We start from the raw sequence: 21,524 nt of genomic DNA, 5'->3' as shown, positions 1-21,524 counted from the left end.
ACGAATTGTGCCCCAGTAGTAACAGAAGCAACCTCTACCTTTGTTATCTTTGGCAGGCTTTTCAAGGCAAAGAAATGAGTCAGCTTTTTCCTGTAGCTTGTGTTATACTTGCTGGCGTTTCCCCAGCTTTGCAAGTCTCAAAGTATTTCCAAGTGCTAGACGTGAAGTTACACCCACAAAGTTTTTACAGAATGCCAACATTTGTCCCCATCGTGGTTAAAATTTAACCAAAAGCTGTAATTGAAGTACAATGAAATGTCTTCTATGCATTCTGCTTTATTTCAGCTTGCTTTCTTTACAACAAATATACTTCATGAAAAGCTGCAAAACAATAGAATTGCTAATAAAGCAAAAAATTTAACATTTCATCAAAAAATGCCACATGAATATATTCACACAGATGATTCACTTCATCAGCAAGAGAGCATGCGTTGAAATAGTTTACAATTAGCACTCTAGATGTGGTTTCCCATTTCTCCCTACTACTTTGGTGGCTTCAGCAAACTTTTTCCTGTAGTTCTTACAACATACCGAAATTCACTAGGAAGCCTTTCAACAGTTAGATATACTTCTATCATCCGGGACACACACACACACCCCCACACCACATTTCACACAGTTCTTTAATTTTATATTGTCACTGCATTATTCCCCAAACAAAGCACAATCTTAATAATAAATTAATAACTGGATGTATTTTCCTAGCATAACAAAACTAAGTAACATGAACAGATTTATAAGAAGCTTATGGATCAGCATCCATCCAAGCTGAAACTCTGTTTCAGCAGGAACAAAGGCAAATAACCCACTCTGGACCATCCACTTACCACTTACTCATATAGAAAGGGAGAAGAGCAGACCATGACGTGTCTGCTACCTTGACACACACGTATGTATCTTGATCCTAGTCTTTAACATCACAGATTTTTTACACCAATACTGCTTTCACCTTCTAACAGAAATGAATGCTTATGCTTGATATCAAAACATATTTTGTTAGTCCTTAAAACATTAAGCTAGACAGCAAGAGTCAGACAAAACAAAGGCTATGCCTGAAAAAATTATGGGTGTACTGAACTCCCACATTTCTACCCCTCTCCCAATTATTTGTGAGTTTGAATTACAACACTGAAATGCACAGGCTGGTGATAGTTACCCTGTGACAACATACTTTTTGTTCAGGCTTAAAAAGAACAATAATTAAAACCAACCAAATAAATAAATAAAGCACTCATTGTTATCACATACTAACTCTTAGCAAGTGCTATCAGGGATGAAAACTCAGGACACAAGTCAATCCAAAAAGTCCTGGATGTACTGCCTACAGACAAAGGCTCCTTCACTGAAAAGCTGTAATAACGTGAAACATTTTATATGACAGCATTCAAATTACCCTAACCATAGTCAGCAGACTGCCTAATCACTAATCCATAATAAAAGAATAATTATGCAAGATTTAGCTTAAAAGTTTGGAAACCAGAAAATCCCAAGCCAAAGCATGTAACCTACAACTTGTCTCACAGTATTTCTCACACCTCTCAACAACCTATGCTACACTGCTGGTGCTGCAGCAACCCAGGTCTTCCAGGACCAGCTAAGGAGAGGGTTTTTTTAAATAAAACTAGGACAGAACGGTTAAGATATTCAACAGTATTGTAAGTAAATCCGTTTTTATAATACTCTGCTTTGAAAGCTTGATGGGTCTAGAGGACTGTGGTAAAATCTTTCACAATTAAAGTTCACTTGCAAAATAGTCACAGCATTGGCACTGGTGCTGGTTCAAATAATTTACTACTTTTTTCTCCTATTCATACATTCCTAGCATGATCCGTGGCACAGTAATCACTTCTCAAGCATTTATAAGATGTATGCAGTTCTCAGTTCAACTAGTCAAGAGTAATATATACTGCAAACAACTTACAGATACCCCATTACCAGCCACTTCACTACTAATGTATTCCAGAAAATTGGTCTTAAATTTGAATGTCTCAGGACAAATTAATGCTAAGCAATCTTCATAGAAATTGCCAATACAGAGGTACCAGCCTCTGAAAATAACTATCTGTAAAATGTAATGCAGGTGGGTAATGCATCCATATAGCTAGAGCAATACTATCAGGTACTACTGTGATCTTGGGTGCCCTCTTTGGTTATTCTCAGAACACAAAACTCTCTATTACAGTAAACGAGAGTCTTTTTCAACAAACAGAAACCTAAGTTTATTAATCCCACTGCTTGATCGATCACTGTGCAAGAAAAACTTCAGAAGCTTATTTCTGAAGTAACTAAATTCTAACTGTTATTTGGTTAGTTAGTTACTTTACAATGTTGGCAGTAAAGTTTTAGGTAAAAGTCTCCTCTGCTCTCATAACAGTTTAATGTGCATCATGACAGCAACATGGCTATAAAATACAGACTTAAAATACATAATCGCAATACCTTTGTTACCCTCTAGTGAATAAAGCAGACGTTCTATTAGAAAAATTAAAATCAATAGTTACGAAACAAAAGAAACTATTTTAGATTACCATAATCCCCTTAGGATCTAGAAAACTATCTACTATATTGCAAGTTACCCATTGCATTTGCTAAAATTATAAAGTGGTGAAAGACACTGATTTCTTCACAGATACTGAAGAACTATTCTAGTTTAACAGGAACAAAAACATGTTTATCTAGAAGACACTCTGCCCAAGCTATACCAGTTTTACCTTGTGACAAAGATACACCCCCCATTACATCTTCCTTCAGTCAGCAACACGAGAATTAGTGCCTTCTGATGAATCAACAAAACTGCAAAGCAGAGGTGAAACAGCACTAAAGAAAACATGTTTAAAGCCATGACTCTTAACTGCCTTAAATTAAAAAAATCCCTACCTGTGAGAGTTACCAATTTTTTCATCCTCCCAAATGACTGCCTTCAAATTGAATGACAAAATAATTGATATATTTAACCCTAATTCATGGTTTCCATTAAGTTGCAAACTGCACATCCCTTGGCCTCAATCCATTTAAACATGGTAGAATGAAAGTGAGCCCTAAATACAGTTAGTCACCTACTAAAGAAGTGATCCCATAATGCGAATATTTCAGCAGTGCCTTGAAAATAGGAGACAAGAATGATGCTGCTCAGCACCGGTTTTCTATAATGACAGCTCAGGTCTTCCCAAGCTCTGAGGCCGTCAAGACTTTTTTCACAAAGTAAGCACCATGTATCAGCAGAGGAGCAATTTAAAGAAATTAAAACTGTTTTCCTTAAATTCCCAAACAATCTTTCTCTGACAAGGCTTTGCCCTGGGAAGGAGACGCAGTAATTTCCTCAGGGATGGGGGAAGAAGAGTTTGCATTTCTTACACATTCACTTGCCTTAGGACCAAAAAACAAAAAAACACAGAAATAAACTGAAGCAGCCAAACATCCCTCTGGGTCTAGTACACAATTTAGCTATTATTTGTTGGGGTAAAGTGTGCTTTGAGAGGAGTTCTTCTACCTGAAGAGTCCCAGGCAAGATCTGTTGGAAACTAATGAAGTTTTGGGATAGCAGACTACAGATAAGAAAAACAATTTCAGCTTTCAAATCTTCCTCTACAGACAAGCCAGAGACTTCCCCCTTCCCACGCTCCTTTTTTATAGGGGGAAAACTGTGAAACTTAAGGTTCTTGGATATTTACATCGTATCAGCACCTACAGCCTTGATTACAGCTTTCATGTGTTTCCTTATAAAAATCACAAGATATGGCAATGTTAACGTGATCCAAGCAGCGTTTCTCAACCTCTTGTGAAAGGGCAAAGGTCATCCAGACAAGAAAACAAAACCAAAGCCCAAAGTATTTTTTTTTTTTGGGGGGGGGGGGGGCGGGGAATGAATCCAAGAGACCAACCTATGTAATAAAATGATAGTTTTATTGAAAATAATCAAAGTTTAGAATGTACAAGTCAGACATCTGCTACTTTTATTCTCCCTTAGTATGTTTTTTCCTTGCTTGCATGTATCAGAACATGTATATGACATTTCTGTTGGGTTTGGCTCCATTTTATTTTAAACTGTAGTTGCTCTGTTGACCGTTTTCTGATGTCCAACAGACCACTTGCTGGCAACAGACCAAGACCGATGCAGAGACACAATGGGACCAACTGGAATTCTGTGCTCTCATCAAAGTCATGTGAAATGACTTGTCACAGTGCCAATACAGTGAACACTTTCCTGCATCACCTGAGGTATCAGCTAGCACCATTATTAAAAGTCTCAGAAGAAAGCAGTTTGGATTTGGTATGACCACAAAGACTGGGCTAGCTTGCTGCTAGCAGAGGTAATCTTCCTTTCTTGAAGCGCACTGCTGAGGTGACAGAGCAGCACTCTTATCCTGCATTCTGCAAGTAAAAGATTATTTCCTCCACATGTATTAGTGATGGTGTTTTGTTTTGTCTAATAGATGAATGTGCATACAGCCATGTGGAAAGCCATACCACGCTTACAACTGCCTAAAGAAATGCACATTTCATACAGTCTTCAATGTAGAAAATATACAAAAAGGAAACATCTGTTTTACCCAAGATGAAGTCCTTCGTAAGTAAATAAAACATTTAATAATAATGGGGGGGGTTAAGAATTAGCTGGTCTTCTTTGCTACCACCCAGCTGGATAAAATACACAGCATGCACCTGAGCCTACTCAAAGACACAGAAGTGTCACTTTGAGAGCTGCAGAAAGCTGGAAATACAAAGAATCCTAAATCAAACCATTTTTGCAAGCAAGGATTCCTAATATAATAGAAAGTACACTGAAGACTTCCAAAAGGAATTTCTGTAGTCCTTTGTAAAAGAAAAGTTCACATACAATTTAACTGTGTCCTACTAGAAGGGATTAATGCTGCAGCTGGACAGACAAGAAACCTGCAACTCCTGTATTTCCTGGAGAACAGGGACCATGCCCGCAGGACACCTGCGCCAGCGGGATGCCTGTCCACCAACGCTACTTGTCAGCACCTAAGGCAGAGCTTCCTTCTTCCTTCACTCTGCTGGCAGCAGGATTCTGAATGCTGTCCAGGCAACTCAGTGCAGTGACAGCCTGCATAAAACCACCGAGCCAACAACAACCTGTTCAACATTACACCAAGATCTAGAAAAGGACACCTGTCTACAAGAAAACTTTAAAAGCTCCTTACAAGAAAAATTGGGCTGCAAACCTCTGGTTCCCACAGGCAGATGTGACTGTTCATTTGACCACAGGGAGAATGTTATTAATACAGAGATAAGCCCATGTTCCCAACAGCGAAAATCCCTCAGATCTAGTCCTAATGAGACAAGCATACCATGAGCTTCTCGCTAGTCCCATAGCGAGTGCTGTCAAATATATGCCACATTCAGCATGCAGCTCTGAAGTAAAGCTAACAACAGGGCAACAATACAAAAGGGGCCAATGGGATGCACTTCATCACTATAATATGCAGTCCTAGTTCTCCAGCCACCGAAATACAGCCCACTTGGAATGAAATAAGAGCTGCTAAACATATGACAATACTGTCCCACATTCAAGGAAAAGAAATGGCCATGTGCCAAACTTAAATTAATCACCTAGTTTCTGGAGGCAGACTAATTCAAATTGATCAAAAAAAGCACAAAGAAACCACACTAAAGCTTTTGCAGGGCAAACCAGTTAGAAAAAGAAACAAAAGACATCGTTACTGTATTAGTTTTTAACCAACTTGTACTGAGATTTACTAAGCATTGTAACAAAAGAACTTAAGTTAATGGTTAGAAAGCAATAAAAGGCACAAATAACAGATTGTTGATAAATGTCAGCAGCCAATGGCCCATTCTCTGCCTAGAAATCCCATCTAAACTGGCACCTCCAACAGAAAGAAAAAAAATAAACAACTGAGAAAAATGAGTTAGGCCTTTGCAAATTTTGGGGTGCTTTTTTTTTTTTCTTGTTTGGTTTTTTATTCTTTCTTTCCAAAAGATTACATAGAAGTAATTATAAACATATAAACAAAATGGGTACTTACATAAAAAAAACCCCTGTCTGACAAATAACGCCTTTTCTTTTTTAGAGGTTTTAAACAGCAAGATGTAAAAACCCCTCATCTTCTGTGTAAGTTATCCGTTCAAAAGAAAAAACTACACTTGAGAGTTGAAGCTTTATAAATATAAACAAATGTTCAAAATACATAATTTCTCTTCCCAAGGTACGGAAACACTTTTTCCTCAGCTGACCCTTGGAAGCTGTGTATGACAGGGACTGCAAGTCATTACATCTGCAGGTGCACTGAACTGCGGGTTTTATTGAGGTTACACTGTGCTTTGAGCCCCTACCAGAATACAGAATAACAAAGCCAATATAGCAGAAAGGCACTAAGGTCATTTTGAAAATTAAACGCTTTTTTTTTTTAAATCATCATTATACACACGTTTATAGTGAAGTGAATATGGGATAACCCTCCCCTTTGATTTAAAATTGTTTTTGTTACATCTTTTCCAATAGACATTGTAATATAGGTATTGCTTGACATCGCTTTAAGAAGATAAATTTCATCAGTGACCAGGAGTAACAACAGAAATGATCATACTGGAAAAAGAAAATTAAGCATGGTGAATCCTGCTTTTCAGTCAAAAAACCTGTTTTGATTACCCATACAGAATATAAAGTCATGCTACATATGAAGTATTTGAGGTTTTCATTAAATCTGTGAAAGCCACGGGACACCAGGTTTCATGCAAGCATTTGATTTCATGAGAGCAAAGAGCTATCACCTATGTAATAACCTCATATATAGGAAGGTCCATACTGCATAAGGTCTAGTAGATTATAGATTCTTGCATTAATGGGTCATTTCCTCTAAATACGTACCATCATCACAACCATTTCAACAGACACATAGTTGGGATTTTTCATACTTTTATTTTATTGTTTTTACACAAAGTTTAAGATACATTTATAATGTCATTCTTACCTTCACATGCCAAAACAGAAGGTCACAGTTTAAATGGGCAAACTATGAACCATCAGACTTTATAACAGACAGAAATTCCTAACTTCTGCTTTCCTCAGATGTTAACAATTATTGTAAATTATTAGAGCTTAAAGAAATGACATGCAGGATATAACATATCAGCAATCCTGGCAGGCTTAAGAGAGTTGGATTCATTTATTGCAGAATGGTTACATAAAGATGAAGCCCTGAAGAGACTGTTATATTATCTACGTTGATCTTCTGTATCTCACAGAAGATCTGAAACGTTTCATCACCCAGCCTATAATAAGCCTAGTAATTAGGCTACAGTGTTCTAATAAAAAACCCTAAGCTGCTGTATATGCAGCAGACCACCACAACAGCCAAGTCATATGCAACAGTGGGGAACTAATTATTGGCAAGATTAAACTTCATGATCCCACCAAGCAATTCATACTCTGTTACTGCATATGAATTCCTCTACAGCACTCATGATGAATTTGATTTTAAGCACTTCAACAAAGCCTAGCAACCAAACAGTTATGAAAGACAGCTTCCTGTATCACTTCAAACAGCTACAAACATGATTTGAACACTGTAGAACATATACACAATTCTGAGACATTTAAGTCTGATTTATTTAGTTCCGAGCCAAAGATAAATTAATGGCAGTTTATATTGCCTTAAAGTATCCCATATAGAGAAACTGACATGAAGACTACCTGGGAGTGAGTAATCTTTAAAAGTTTAAAAATAGGTAGCTGATGTTTCATTTCTAAACTGAAAAAAGAATTCAGATGAGTTCGCAAAAAAATGTAAGGGGCTATTAGAAAAACTAAACCAAGAAACTAGTTCCTTACACTTCACTCAGGTTTGGCTTTGTTTAAAGGTAAGACCAAATGTCCAAAAGATAAAAACCAGTAACACTCACTTAAGTAACAGGAAAGACATTGGTGACATTTTAACCCCTGGTACTAAAATGTACTAGTAAGACAAGGGGAAAAAAAATATACAGAAAACAAGCAACAGGAACATTGCATCAATGCAAACAAAGAAATCTTCAAAGAAATTATACACAAAAACATAGTACTTGCAGCATGACATTAGAAACCTGTTTTGTGAACTATATACCTTCTGCTGCCTCTGAGCATTCTTACATACTTCTCTGTCAGCCTATATCAGTAAGTATTTCACTGTTTCCGTTTTGGGATCCTTCTGCTTTTCAGTTCATCAGAACTACTTGCTCTTGGTTGTTTTGCTGAAGTCCAAGAGAAATAACAACAGCCTTGAGTTGAGTCTCAGAGTTCAAGAAGCAACAGGTGCTCAAGGGAATCTTCAGCCTGGGTCCCTAGCACAGCCTCTGATAGTGCACAACTTTTTTCCCCAAACAAGAAAATGGAATTGAGATACAGACAGCCTGAATAAAGAGCACGAAAGCAATCTATTCAAGACAAGAAATTCCACAACTTCTGGTTTTGGGTTTTTTCCTAACACTGTAGAAGTGTCCCTGAACTTAGGTTGATCACATCCTAATGGGACTTGTTTAGCTTTCTACTTCATGTTACCCTGGATGCCTCACGGAAGCTTTCCTGATCAAACACAGAGCTCTGATTTTACTTCAAAAATCATGGAAGGAATCCACATTTTAAAAAAACAAGCCCCCCGGAAAAAAAAACCTGAACATCTATATGACTATGTTTTACTACTATAGATCATGTTTATCAAAACTTTGAAATAAGCCTCTGAACAAGACACACAAACCAAAGTGAAATTAGAGAAGCCAGTAATGATGTTCATCCCATTTACCTAAGAGACTGGTGGTCAAAGGATGACAGAGGAACCCTTCCAAAATCATCACTATTTCACTACTGTCTTCATGATTTGTGAACCAAGACTCACAAATTTTTTCTCCTTACAAACAAAAAAATTTTGTTCTATGTTGAGCAAAATATTTACTGCCAAGCAAAAGGATTTTTTTTTTTTACTTTTCATCTCATCTACAAAAACTCCAAGACATTTTAGTTCAATCAAAACAAAGCCTTCCCTCCATCCCAATTTCTTAGCACTGTCTGTACCTGACCACTGAATAAAAAGTATAAAAAAAACCCCAAATACACATACACCAAAACCAAACCCCAACACACATGGGCCATACACTCATGTACTTCTAGTTTTGTAACAAAAAATCCTACATTTTGCATAAGTCATGAGCCTTTGTTCATGTACTTTTGAAATGTTAAAATCCTTTGCCTAAAAGAGATGTTTGATACTCAAGCTAGCAACTACTTTTCTTCTTACACTCACATTTCTTTTGTCTTCTCTTTCTTCACTTTTCTGTTTCTAAGTCCCTGTTAGAGTGGCATGATCTGGTTTTCACTCCCTTTTTTTACAAGGCGGCTGCTTTTAATAAAGAGGAGCCAGTGTTCTACTAATAACAGACCCTTGGGGCATCATCGTCACTTTCACTCTCCCCATTTTTATTTCCTTCCACAACTTACCATTTCCTTTTTGTAGACACTCCTCTCATTCATCTTCTTTTAGTTTCAAGAATTATGTACTTTCCTGAAGTACCTCTTGCATCCCTAATTTTCTTTCCTTTCTTACTTGCCCTATGCTTTTTTTAAGCTTGCAATTTTGCGTCATTACTTCTTTTCCCACTATATTCTACTTCTAGATCATTTAATCATCACTAATAAAATCAAGAATTTAAAGCTATTCTTATAGCCATTCTCTTAGTTTTAAACTACTTCACTCTCCCTTTCTGCTCATTCTGAAACCTCAAAAGAAAAATCAAAACAAATCCCCTTATTTGTACCATTTCTCATTACAATTCTCTCATTCAATCCCACCTGTAAGCATTTATTGAAAAGCATCTCTCTTACAATTTGCAGATCCCCTGGAACCACGTTCAACTGACATAATGCATTGTATTGAGAACTTTACAACCTGAACAGAACGCATAAGGCTATTGTTTGCCTTCCTGTAAACACTTCAATTTTCAAAACAGCTCATGCTAAGTGACAACAAAAGATGTTTTTAACTATACCACTGTGTCAGCATACATTTGGGGTTTTCTGTTTGAAGACACTGATGATACGCACTCCCTTTTTTGCTCGCTGGTGTCTCATTCTTACTTATACCATGACATTCCAAAATAAAGACTCCATATACTTGGGCCAACGTTCTTTTTAAACATTTATTTTCAAGGGTTTGGAGCACATAGTGTTTGTTTAAAATAGGTTACAATATTAAATGTAATTGTAATTGTTATGCCTTAAAAGAAACACAATATCCATTCTAACAAACTCAGTTTAAAACCCCACACTAACCTCAGTGCTACTTAATTTGTAATAATTAACACAGAGAACACTCTAAACAATATGCTGGGAACACAATGTGGCAGACAGTTGAAACTGTATCCATAGTAAACTTCAGGAAAATAGTATTTTTTAAAAAAATAATTTTCTGATTATCTGACCTGGTCCAAAGATCACTCGGTTGGGGGGGGGGGGGGGGGTGGGGGGGGGTGGAGGAAAAGGAGGAAAGCAAAGGTATTACAATCTAAAATAAGGTCACTTGCTCTTTAATTAAGTTTATTCTATTTTACCCTTTTAAACCTTAAGAAAATGGATTAATAGTGTTTCTTTATCCTGATAATCCCATAGAGTCTTAAAATACATAAGACCATTTTGCTTGTTGTATGGGTTCCTTCCTATTTGCCTGCACACTGAACTTTGTGACAAAATAGATTATAGGTTTTTTTCTAAATATTAGTTTGTTGGTTGGTTTTTTTGTTTGTGTTTAACTGTGTCTGGATAACACCAAATCGAAATAAGGTACAGAGCCTTGATTTCTGACTCAATTCTGCATGACAACTAACAATAGAAAACCAACTATCTTATTTTTAAACTAAAAGCATAAGACAGACTGAAGTAGTTGTTTTACCTTCCATTTCTTCCACAGACACCTAAATCCTCAAATATCTTGCATGTACACACAAAAAGTCTTCTAAAAATCATACCCTTAATAAGGCTACTTATAAAATTATGCATACAATTAACCAAAAAGGGAACTAAACACAATATTGATTTAAAGGAAAAAAAAAAATCAAAAAGGTATGAAGACAATCAGCACATAGCAGGGTATATACAACTCAATATCATGTTAACTTGGCAATGAGCTTTACCAGACCAGAAACAATCTGCATATAACCTGATTGCCCCAGCCATAAAAGACACATCTAAATTTGACAAAGATAACAGCTGTCTCAGCAAGATGGCACATCACTGTTACATGAAGTTGATCTATGAAGTCATTTTCTTAGAATACTTACCACTAAATCCCAGTTATTTTGTTCAAGCAACGTTATAGCTTCATCAATATTTTCAATACCAGTACATGCCTAAAAACAAAAAGAAGCAGTAAACAGAATTAAAAGCATTGATCAAGATCAAAGTATTAATACTTATAATTCAATTAATTTCAGGAGGAAAGGTATAGGTCTTCCATTTCTGTTAGGACAGGTTAATCCAGAAATCAGATTTCAAGTTTTAAACTTCGAACATTTGGATATAATGCCCCATTTCACCGGAGGATTCTTGTATAACCTTGTGCAAGCCACCCAGGGAAGCAAGACAAAGTAGTTACTTGTAAAATTAGGACAATAGTGCTATCCCATAAAGGTGTTTTGAAAGTTCAACAGTCAAAACTATGAAACACTTATTACCTTAAAAGGGAGCACAAAAATACTTAATACTTAAAATGATGTTTGAGATGGCTGAAATATTTTGTCTAAAGCCAGAAACAAATATAAACCCCACTGCCTCCACCATCATCATACATCCCTACTCACTCTGGGTGTTACACAGTGCAGTGTAAGAGAAAAATAAGGTGCTACTAATGCATGTATAAATGAGCACCACTTGTGCAACTATTTAAAGTAAAGACTATATAATGAAACATTCACAATGTTTTTCTTTCAGGCAAAACGCTTGCATGTTGTTCTAGCCCTATACTCTGGCTTTACCTAGTTCAAGAAATCTAATACAAAGCATTTTTGAAGTAGTGATAACATCCCACAAAATGGTATTGTAAACTGAGTTTAATTCCAAATACAAGAGAGCATCTCTAGTCTGGAAAAAACCTTGATGCAGCATCCTGCTTGCTTTGTTTTGATACCATACCTTTTCAACTATTCAACTTCAGCAGGAAGAGCAGTACTATTCATTCTGCCACATATTTGCTATTGAAGGATATCACATATATTTCACCAGAGGGGAAAAATTGAAAGAGTTAAGTTTCTTTCTGATATTTATCTTTCATCCTTATCAAAGCTATGCTCTGTATTCAAGCACACAAGAGGAGTTCAGACTTCTACAAGATCTAAAACATGATCATGTTCCTTCTGCTCTATGGCACAGTTATATAAGAAGTTTATGTAAACTTTATAAAAACTACATTAAAAACATCCAACCTTTTAACAGTAATAATACAGGGTTAGATAGCAGCAGCAAACAGATCAGTTTTCCTGATTCCAAAGATATAAAGGAAAACCAGAACTGTATAAGAGAAAAAGGGGGCTAGACACAAAAACAGACACCTTTTCCTCTCAAGACATAAAAGCCATCAGGTCCTATTTTTCATGCTCTGTTTTTTCTCCCATTTACAACAATGAAGAAATAAAAAGAAAGAAATCACAGAGAAATTCAAGGCAAACTCTCTCTTCCCGAATTCAAAGCTGAAGAATTCCATGCTTATGAAGCATTACATGCAGTATGTCAACACAAAATGGACCAGTCTGGAGGACTGCAAGGAGCACAAGATGACATTTTAGAGAATTTTTTTTGCCTGCAGAGGGGAGGCAGCAATTTCTATTGATCCACAATGCTCTCATGGCCAGATTGATTCTCTCTGGAACCAAAGTTTCCTCCACTGCTCATAGCATGTTTTGTTAATCTGAATTTTAAAAAAAAAAAAAAAAGAGTATCTTAAAAAAAAAAAAAAAAAAAGAGTTTTGCTCTTCAGAAGCATCATTTTGCCTTCTCTTATGTTACTTCTTGCAGTTACTTCTGAAATTAAAAATGAGACAACACTTTAACACATTCCCTAGCAAATGCAAAGGTTACACACATTTATGCCAAGTAAGCTTGAGGAATGCAGGCTTGAGCTCGTCACTTCTGAAATCACAACAGGGTTCATACTAAACCTGCCACTGAAACTGATGTTGACAGCTCTTCTGCAAAGTAGTCTTGCTTCAAGAAAAATGTTGCAGAAGCGACAGTCTGAGGTTCTGTGTACAGTTAAGTGAAATACACTTAAAATTCCTGTCATTACAGAAATAAAGAGTTACTATTTCTCATTTATCAGCCCTGCAAACTCCACGTGACCTTTCTAAGAACTAAGCTGTGTTCTAACTGCTATAAGAACCTGACCAACAATGTGTTGTTTTCAACGCTGGGTTGTGCAGATGAAGTTGTGGAGAGGGTACCTAGAATTCAGGGCTCATATACTGGTTTTAGCTTCTCCCTCTTAGTGTTACCCCTGCAGCTCAGCTGACTTGCAACTGTTCACATGCACACTCTTAGCCCACACTAACTGCCAACCAATTCAGCTCACTTTGGCATACTTTTAAGATAAACTAAACAAAATTAGCTTACCCTTCTGCCAGAGCGCACAGTGAAAGGAGTTACCTCATCACAGCAGAGGCAGAGTAATTAAGCGACTAATTCACTTGTATGTTTGCATCCTTCCTAAATCATCTTGCTGTTGATTTACAATCTAAAATAGAACCTTGCTCTTGCTCTCTTAGCAATGCAGAGTCATTGGGAACAGGAATGGACAGGTATAAACACTAAAAATCAAAACCAGTAGAATTCTTAACATCCGAGTAAAGCAGTTTTGCTGAAAACCCTCAGACCATTTTTACAATCACTTTTAACATTTGTTTTTGAGGAGTTCTAAAACTATTTCACTTTCCAGATGAACTATTTTCGCTGGTTGTCAATAAAACAAACATTTCTGAATGACAACAATGAATAAATGAGTGCTACTTATCAATGCAACCACAAAACGAACATTTCAAGATCTCCTCAACACACTGTTAATGTCACAGTTGCAGCAAAGTATTTCAACATTCAGACATTACACACTACCACATACAAATCCCTGCCTCAAGTCATAATCCATCAGTAAAAAAAAAAAAAAAAAACAAAAAAAACCACCCCACACTAAAAATTAAAGCTTGCTTCCTTTTAACTGCACCATGTCATGCAAGATAAATTCAAGAAAACAATTTGGTTTGCTTGGGTTTATTTAGGGAAAACTAAAGACATTAACCACATGAGATGGGTAGTCCCTCACTGGCAAGCGTGACGTAATGCCAAGGACTCTGTAGCAGCATCTTAGTCCCAGAACAACCTCTCCTGCTTCTGCCTTCGTTTCCTTTAGGGAAACACACATAGGAAACTGGGAGGTTCTGTGAGCAACACATTAACATTAACAAAATCTGGTTCCTCATGGGTTTGTCTCTCGTTCCTAACTGCAAGAGCTGATTTAAGCTTTTCCTATGGCTGAAATATGTATAAGAGCTTCTTTTGATGGACTTCTTTCCAGGTTACCTGGCTGTACTTTCACGAAATTTGCAACAATTTAACTGGTGTGAGCCCAGGGAACACCTGGGCACCATAAGGCTACATGCCTTACATATCTAGGAAGGCAGACAAGAAGTCACAGGGTTTACCTACTTACAATATATTAAGATTTTTTTGCTCATTTTTATGCCGTTCATTCTACCCAAGCAAGAAAGAAACAAAAAATATTTGAATAGGGGAATAAAAATAATTTTAAATTTGTACAGAAACAGAAGGAAAAAAAACCTTCAAAAATACAGCAAGTAGATGAGCTCCAAAGATGCAAACCCACATCTTTGCTACTAAACAAGTGATACGAGTTGAGAAATTTTTTACTCACAGATTTTATTCAGTTTTATTTTCATGAGACCTACTTAGTAAAAGGCATTAAATTTTTCAGAAGAAAGTTTCTACCAGAATACTAATAACTCTTGATTCAATCAACAACCAGCACATCCTCTAAATCATCGAACTGAAAGAAAGACACCAGCACAGCAAAGGTAAAACCTTCAAGGCTCACTCATTTGTAAACCTTTACACATCAAAAAGAAACCAGAGATTTATTCTTTTTTAAGGACAAAGGGGAAGAAAAGGTAGAACAAGTTGCTCCTCCTCTCTGCATTTCCTTTAAATCTAGGATAGCATTTTCACCTTCCACAGCAGCTCCAGCACCAAAGACTGTGCAGTCTCCTCCGTGGTTTTTTTCAGACCACACAAGGGAAATGAACGTGAAGATGAGAACACTATGAATGCATAAAATCAGATTCAGAAGATAAAGTTATTGACTGTTAAAATAAAAAACCAAAACTTTCTTAGCATCCTACTCTTCCAGGCCAGATAGGTGTTTTCACCAAGCAGATTTAGATCTACATATAATAAAATTTCAGAGCTCTTCAATTTTTTTTTTCAGGCAGCTTCATAGATTAACCATCACCTTAGTGATAGAAAGCTTACCCTTGGAAAGATTCACAGCTAGCCATTAGGGGTCCTATTTAACTGGCACAGTAACCTTAATCACCATTACATAAAAGCAGCAAAGTAGCCTCTGAGGAAATAATTCAGTAGGAGAAAAGTCAGAGGGCAGACAGCCTTCAAGGCGTTCAAGACAAAGCTAGGAGGTGCTTCCAGAAAGCTGTAATGCAGGATGACAGACTAGCTCTTCTAAATCCCTTGCAGGGTGGCCTGACCCCAGCAGCCGTAACAGCTGGATCTGGGTTTTGAGACCCTCTGTGACCCACCACCTCAACGGCACAGGCTTTAGCCTACCTCCACATCACAGGAAAGCAGCTGTCTTCCCCATCTGGCAGCAGCTGCTGTTGAAAATGCTCCTCCAGCACCTGCTGTAGAGCAGAGATCCAGGCAGTTGTTACACAGCAAAGCTGGAAGAGACAACTGCCGCTCCTAACACAGAGAGCCGGGCTGTTACTTCTGCAAAAGCTGGGAAAGCAACAAACAGCTGTTGCTGACTCAAATACAGAGTCAGGCTACTGTTGCCCCAACAGAGAGTGGGTGGCAGTTGCTGCACAGAAGCTGGGAGCAAATGGTATTTGGCAGCAAGGCAGAGTTTCTCACCTGTGGCGCTATTCCCCTTCTCACCAAGGCAAAATGCAGCAGTCAAATGTATCCTGAAGACCACATTCAGCCTAAAAGCCAGTAGTTGGATATGGAGGACTTAGAAGTCTGCCTCTCAAGACTTTTGTTGAACAATTCTGTACTTCTTTTGAGTACCAACAGTAGCTAAATTTTCTCCAAAAAAGGACCATCTCTAAGCTAACACAAACTAGGCTTTAACCTAAAACATTTTTGCACAACAGGTTCAGGCCCACTAAAATCAGGCAGACAGATGGCTGTGAATTACACCATGCACCACTCTCTCTTGTAAAAGTCAGCTAGGAAAAAAAAATATCTCACTGTGCCTAACTAACCTCCATATGCACTCTGTGGTTAAGTCAGCTGCAGCCTCCTGCAGTAATTCAGAGCGGATGCAAATACAGGTACCACGCTCAGTCCACATAATCAAGAGGATAAAAGCGGAGCCACAGCTCCAAGTACCCAGAACAGCAACAGACTCAGACAACTGATCTCCAGGGTAGAGGCACACCACTTGTCAACCACAGACTTCTTCCCTCTCAGTAGTATCACATCCATCTATCTCAGATTAAGACTAAGCTACTGTGATTCAGTCTGATGCCTAGTCCTCGGACACGGAAACAGCTGATACAGACTCTCCTGTGCTGGACGAAAGAGGAGGAAAGAGCTTTCTGTCATCAGCATTTTATTGCAACCGTAGCTCAGTCCATCTTTCTACTATTTATACAGAACTACAATGCCCAGAGAAACTACTACATTAAAGCACCAAAAGATTCAACAGGTGAGATCACCTAGAAAGAAAAGCTTTCACCCTTTCAGATCTCCTACAAAATTCCAGGAAGCCTGCATTAATACATCTCCATCCCCTTTTAAAAAAGCCCAATAATTTTTTATTGCTAGATACAGCAATGCAACTAGAGCTAGCTCTAATCCATACAGACATATGAGGTTTTAAAGAAAAATCAAAAACACTATTTGGCAAAAAACAAATATTATTAAAATCAATTCATTATCCCTTTGGTAACTTACTCTTCAAAAGATAAGAGACCACGAGCACAGAAAACTCAAGTACAAGTCACTAACCTGCTCAGAAGGACAGCTGAATTCTTCAGGTCAGCAGCTTAAAAAACAAAAAAGCACTCAGAGCTGTTCTTAATAGCATATAAGATATAGCAAAGGGTATTACTTATCTCCTTGCATACTTCCCCTGCAATATAACCAAAATTTAGTTTGCTCTTTCATTCACCTCTTCAATTACAACCACAGATCAGTTCACCGACACACTTCAGATTCCTGTCAGGTTTTGCATATCTCCAAAGACAAGTCTACAGCCTCTCTGGGCAGCTTGTTCCAGTGCTTCACCACCTTCACTGGGAATTTTTTTTCCCCTATGTTTAATTATAATTACCCTTGCTGTAACTTGTATCCATTACCTCTCAGTAGTGGACTTGGACTGTGCAACTGCACGAGAAATTTGATTCTAGATTGTCTGCTATCACCCACTGTATAGTTGAGACAGCAGCTAGATCTCCCCTTAGCCTTCTCTTCCAGCACAAACCCAGCTCCCTTAACCTCACCTCGCACGAAACACACTCCAGCCTCCTCCCCTCCTAGGCAGCTGTCTACTGGACTTGCTCCACTTCCTCAATGGAGAGACTGATACTGGATACAGTACTCCTGGTAGTAGTGGTCTCACCAGTACAAGGGGAAGGATGGCCTCCTCCAGTCTCCTGGCACACTAGTGCAGCCCATTATACAGCTACTACTTCTACTAGAAGAATCTGCAATTCCCTTTCTATGTATTCCTAATAAAAAGCAGGTTTCTGGAAAACAGATTTTTAAACAGCCCAACCCTAAGTTTTCTGTTTGTAGAGTGAAACATAATACTTGCTTCCTTTTCCCATGCCTTATGAGAAGAATGGCTCTGTAATCAAAGATAGTAATTGAAAGTCTATAAAATAGCCAAGGGCAGCTCCAGGTTGTACCTGCCAGAAGTCTACTCAAACCCAGAACGCTTCAGGACACTAATGCACCTACAACGTATTAGTAAGTGAGAAGATTTTCTTGAAAATTCACACATATGTTGTTGCAATGGTAATTACTTCAAAGCAACTGAAACAAAGTATAACACTTGTTCCCCAAAAAGAGGTAAAGTTAAACCAGTATGTTCAGCCAAGCAAGTAAAGGCTTTAGTACCGTAATATCAGATCCAGGATCCATGTGTAACTCTCCTCCAGGCTATCAAGGGATGCAGCACATTCAGCCACTCACAATTCAAATTTTTTCAGTACCTGGACTCTTCTCATCCCAGAGTCCCACCTGTCTCAGGACCACCTCCATAGACTGCAACACCACCTACCTATATGCCCCTCTGTAGCATCCCCTATCATTCTAACCTTGCAACAACCCTACTGATGTAATGACACTGTTCTTATTATGAGTCATCCATGGTTATTAAATTCACTTTTACTTCTTTCTGTTTCAGACAAAGATTTGAAAAAGAAAAACATCCAGGCATAGCGACTGAGACACAAACTGAAAGGTCACCTACTGCAAGCATCCAAATGAAGAGATAAGAATGTTTCTCTGTTTTTACATAACTCAGAAGAACCATCTGGTAAAAACTGAGCTGATTCACCACCTGTTCGCTTCACAAAAACAAGCTAATACACTTACCAGTATCAGAAATTGAGAAAGCTTTAGGCAGATATGCCAGGCTAAAGTTTTGCCCGATGCATTTCAACTCCCACCCACAACTATTTACGAGCTTCATCATTCTACTATTTAAGCATCACCTTAAGCAAAACCCCAAAGGAAGCATTAGTCCCTTTCTACAGGAGGAATGGGGAGTAAAAAAGGAAAAAATTATGCTTCTGAAGGTCACAGAAGACATTTCTACCTATTAGTTACAAAGCAGGCAAGACTGAACTTTGCCCATGCTCTGAGATGACTGCAAACCTTCTGAACAAAGCAAGCAGGGTACAAAGTCTAAACCAGTAGCATGAAGCTCTAACCACTTCTTAGCAGAACCAGCTAACTTGGCACCACGCTAACCACTTTCAAATGGTTTCCAGCAGACACTCTCAAGAGTGTGAAGCAAACTCTGCTTCCAGGCTTCCGCGAAAGCACATCCCTAGGAAGCCCATGTGCTGAGCCAAGACATGAACTCTAGCTGCCCAAGCCCCACGCTAACACTCTAGCATTTAAGCCACATGCACTACATAAAAAGAGCAATGCTCAAACTGAATTAAAAACCAAACCAAAACTCAATACCCGACTACTAAACCACCTGTCTTTCCAGAAGGCTGAAGACAGCCTTTACCCCAAAAAACCAAAAAGCTTTAGTAAGGATTATCCCAAAGTTTCTGTGCTTGTTCAATCCATTAATAAAAGCGTCTCAGTCCAGGTAAAACCCCCAAGATTTCCTGAATCACAGTCATTTTGCTCTTACAGTATCTTACACATTATCATGGAAGAACAAAAAGCGATGGAAAACAGAAAAGAACCAACTGCAGGAGTCAGACAAACACTTTTGCTTACTGGATATTTGTAGTCATCTCCTTTCTCCTCATTGCCTCAAAAGCTGTAGAACCTTAAAAACAACTACAGAATACATAAAAGCCACTTTCTAAGTGTGGCCTTTCTAAGCACACAAAGGAAGAGTACTAATCCATACAAAACTTATTTTACTCAATATTCCACAAACACTCATATTTTTGATAAAGAACAAGACCACAAGAAATGGACAAATTCTTCAAAACCTGGAAATGTTATCCAGAATAGGAGAACAGAAGAACCCTCAAATCCCAGCAAAGCACAGGTCATACCATAACAGAGGCCAACAAGGACTGCAAAAAAACCCCAAACATTTGTCTAAAGACATAAAAATTACACAAACTTTTAAAAGCATCAGAACAAGGAAGCCTGTCAGCGAGTCAGTGGGACCAAAAGAAGAAGATATTGAAGAAGCATCCAAAGAAGGTAAGGGCACACCAGAAAAGCTACATGAATTTTGCACACTCATACTCACTAACAAGGAACTTAGGGACCACGCTCTAACAAAACTGCTCTTTACAAAGAACCCTCTCATCCTAAAGCATCAGTAGACACACAGAACAAACCACCAGGACCTGATGACAGTCCCCAAAATTTTAAAGGTATATACATATATATATATGACATACTGAGGAAAAGTGAACACAGCTTCTATAGAGCAAACTTACATATCACGAAACTACTCAGATGTCTCTGAAGAACTCAGCTGAAGAACACAAGATTAACTCAAGCTGACACAGTTTATTCCCAAAGTCTTAGAACAAACCCCGTCAAACTCATAAAATGCTGACTTCCAGAAACCAGGATGAGGCAAGTCCATTCAAATTCTATTTCTTTAGGCTCTTTCCTAAGGAACAGCCACTGCTGCAGACAAGACATTAGGCCAGCTGGTCTTCGATCTGAGCTGATATGGCACTTTTGATATTTGCTCACACAAACAACCTGACCTTTAAAGAAAAAAAAAAAAAAAAGAGGTGACTCAGTTCCAGAGTTCTTGTCTTTACAAATTGTTTCCTGCAATAGACAAAATATGAAACCTATATAAAGTAACTCAAGGGCTAATGTACTCTGTTCTAGTTTCAAAACATCTCTTAAGAACTTCAGCTTTAATGAATTATCTTTTGAAAGCATAACCACTGCTGCAGAACAAAGACCTGCTCAACCAGTTAGACATAGAGGACCAGTAGATGACTACTTTGATAGATGAAACAACATGTAATGAATACATTAGGGCTTTGGTTTCCTCTTTGAGCAGTTTGGTTTTACAATTGCACATTATCTAGTCAACTCTAAAAAATGGGTTTAATTAGTAGGTATCAATCCAGCCAGTAAGCATGTCATTTCCTTTCATCCAAATGATGAAGGACAAATAAAATGTTAGGTACTTCCCCAGGCTTTTTATTCTAGTTCTTACAGTAGTTAAAAGAAAGGATTCATCAAATGGCTGCCCCACATATGCACAGACTCATCCACTGACTAGAAAAACATGAAATCCTATCAATGACACACCATGTAGCTCCTTTAATAAACTAGTAATTCTTGCTTCTAGTAAGGAAACACATGAAAACTAGGCCTGCAAGGGGGACCGAACCGTAAGAACTGCCCAACTAGAGAGAGAAATTCTACTCTTTCAGACTTTCCAGCACCAATGCCGTATTACCAAGGTGGGAGATTCTCAGGACCCCTTAAGACATGTAGCACATGACTCAAATCCTCATACTGTCTTCTCCCACACCTCCTACCACACAAAAATATGAACTCAGGAAGCGTGTTTACTGTAAATGATTCTTGCTTACCA

General features: G+C 38.0%; 1 protein-coding gene across 1 annotated transcript in view; it reads right to left on the bottom strand.

Moving 5' to 3' along the window:
- Positions 1-21,524, bottom strand: part of FAF1 (Fas associated factor 1) — a 171,571-nt gene that overhangs the window by 143,613 nt on the left and 6,434 nt on the right. Inside the window, exon 2 of the mRNA XM_037404855.1 lies at positions 11,287-11,355. Within this exon, the coding sequence (XP_037260752.1) occupies positions 11,287-11,355 (69 nt within the window). The remainder of the gene's footprint in view (positions 1-11,286; positions 11,356-21,524) is intronic.

Source organism: Falco rusticolus, chromosome 11 (assembly GCF_015220075.1).
Source record: "Falco rusticolus isolate bFalRus1 chromosome 11, bFalRus1.pri, whole genome shotgun sequence".
Taxonomy (NCBI): domain Eukaryota; kingdom Metazoa; phylum Chordata; class Aves; order Falconiformes; family Falconidae; genus Falco; species Falco rusticolus.
Note: the sequence above shows the minus strand (reverse complement) of the source record. Positions and strands in the feature narration are given on the sequence as shown.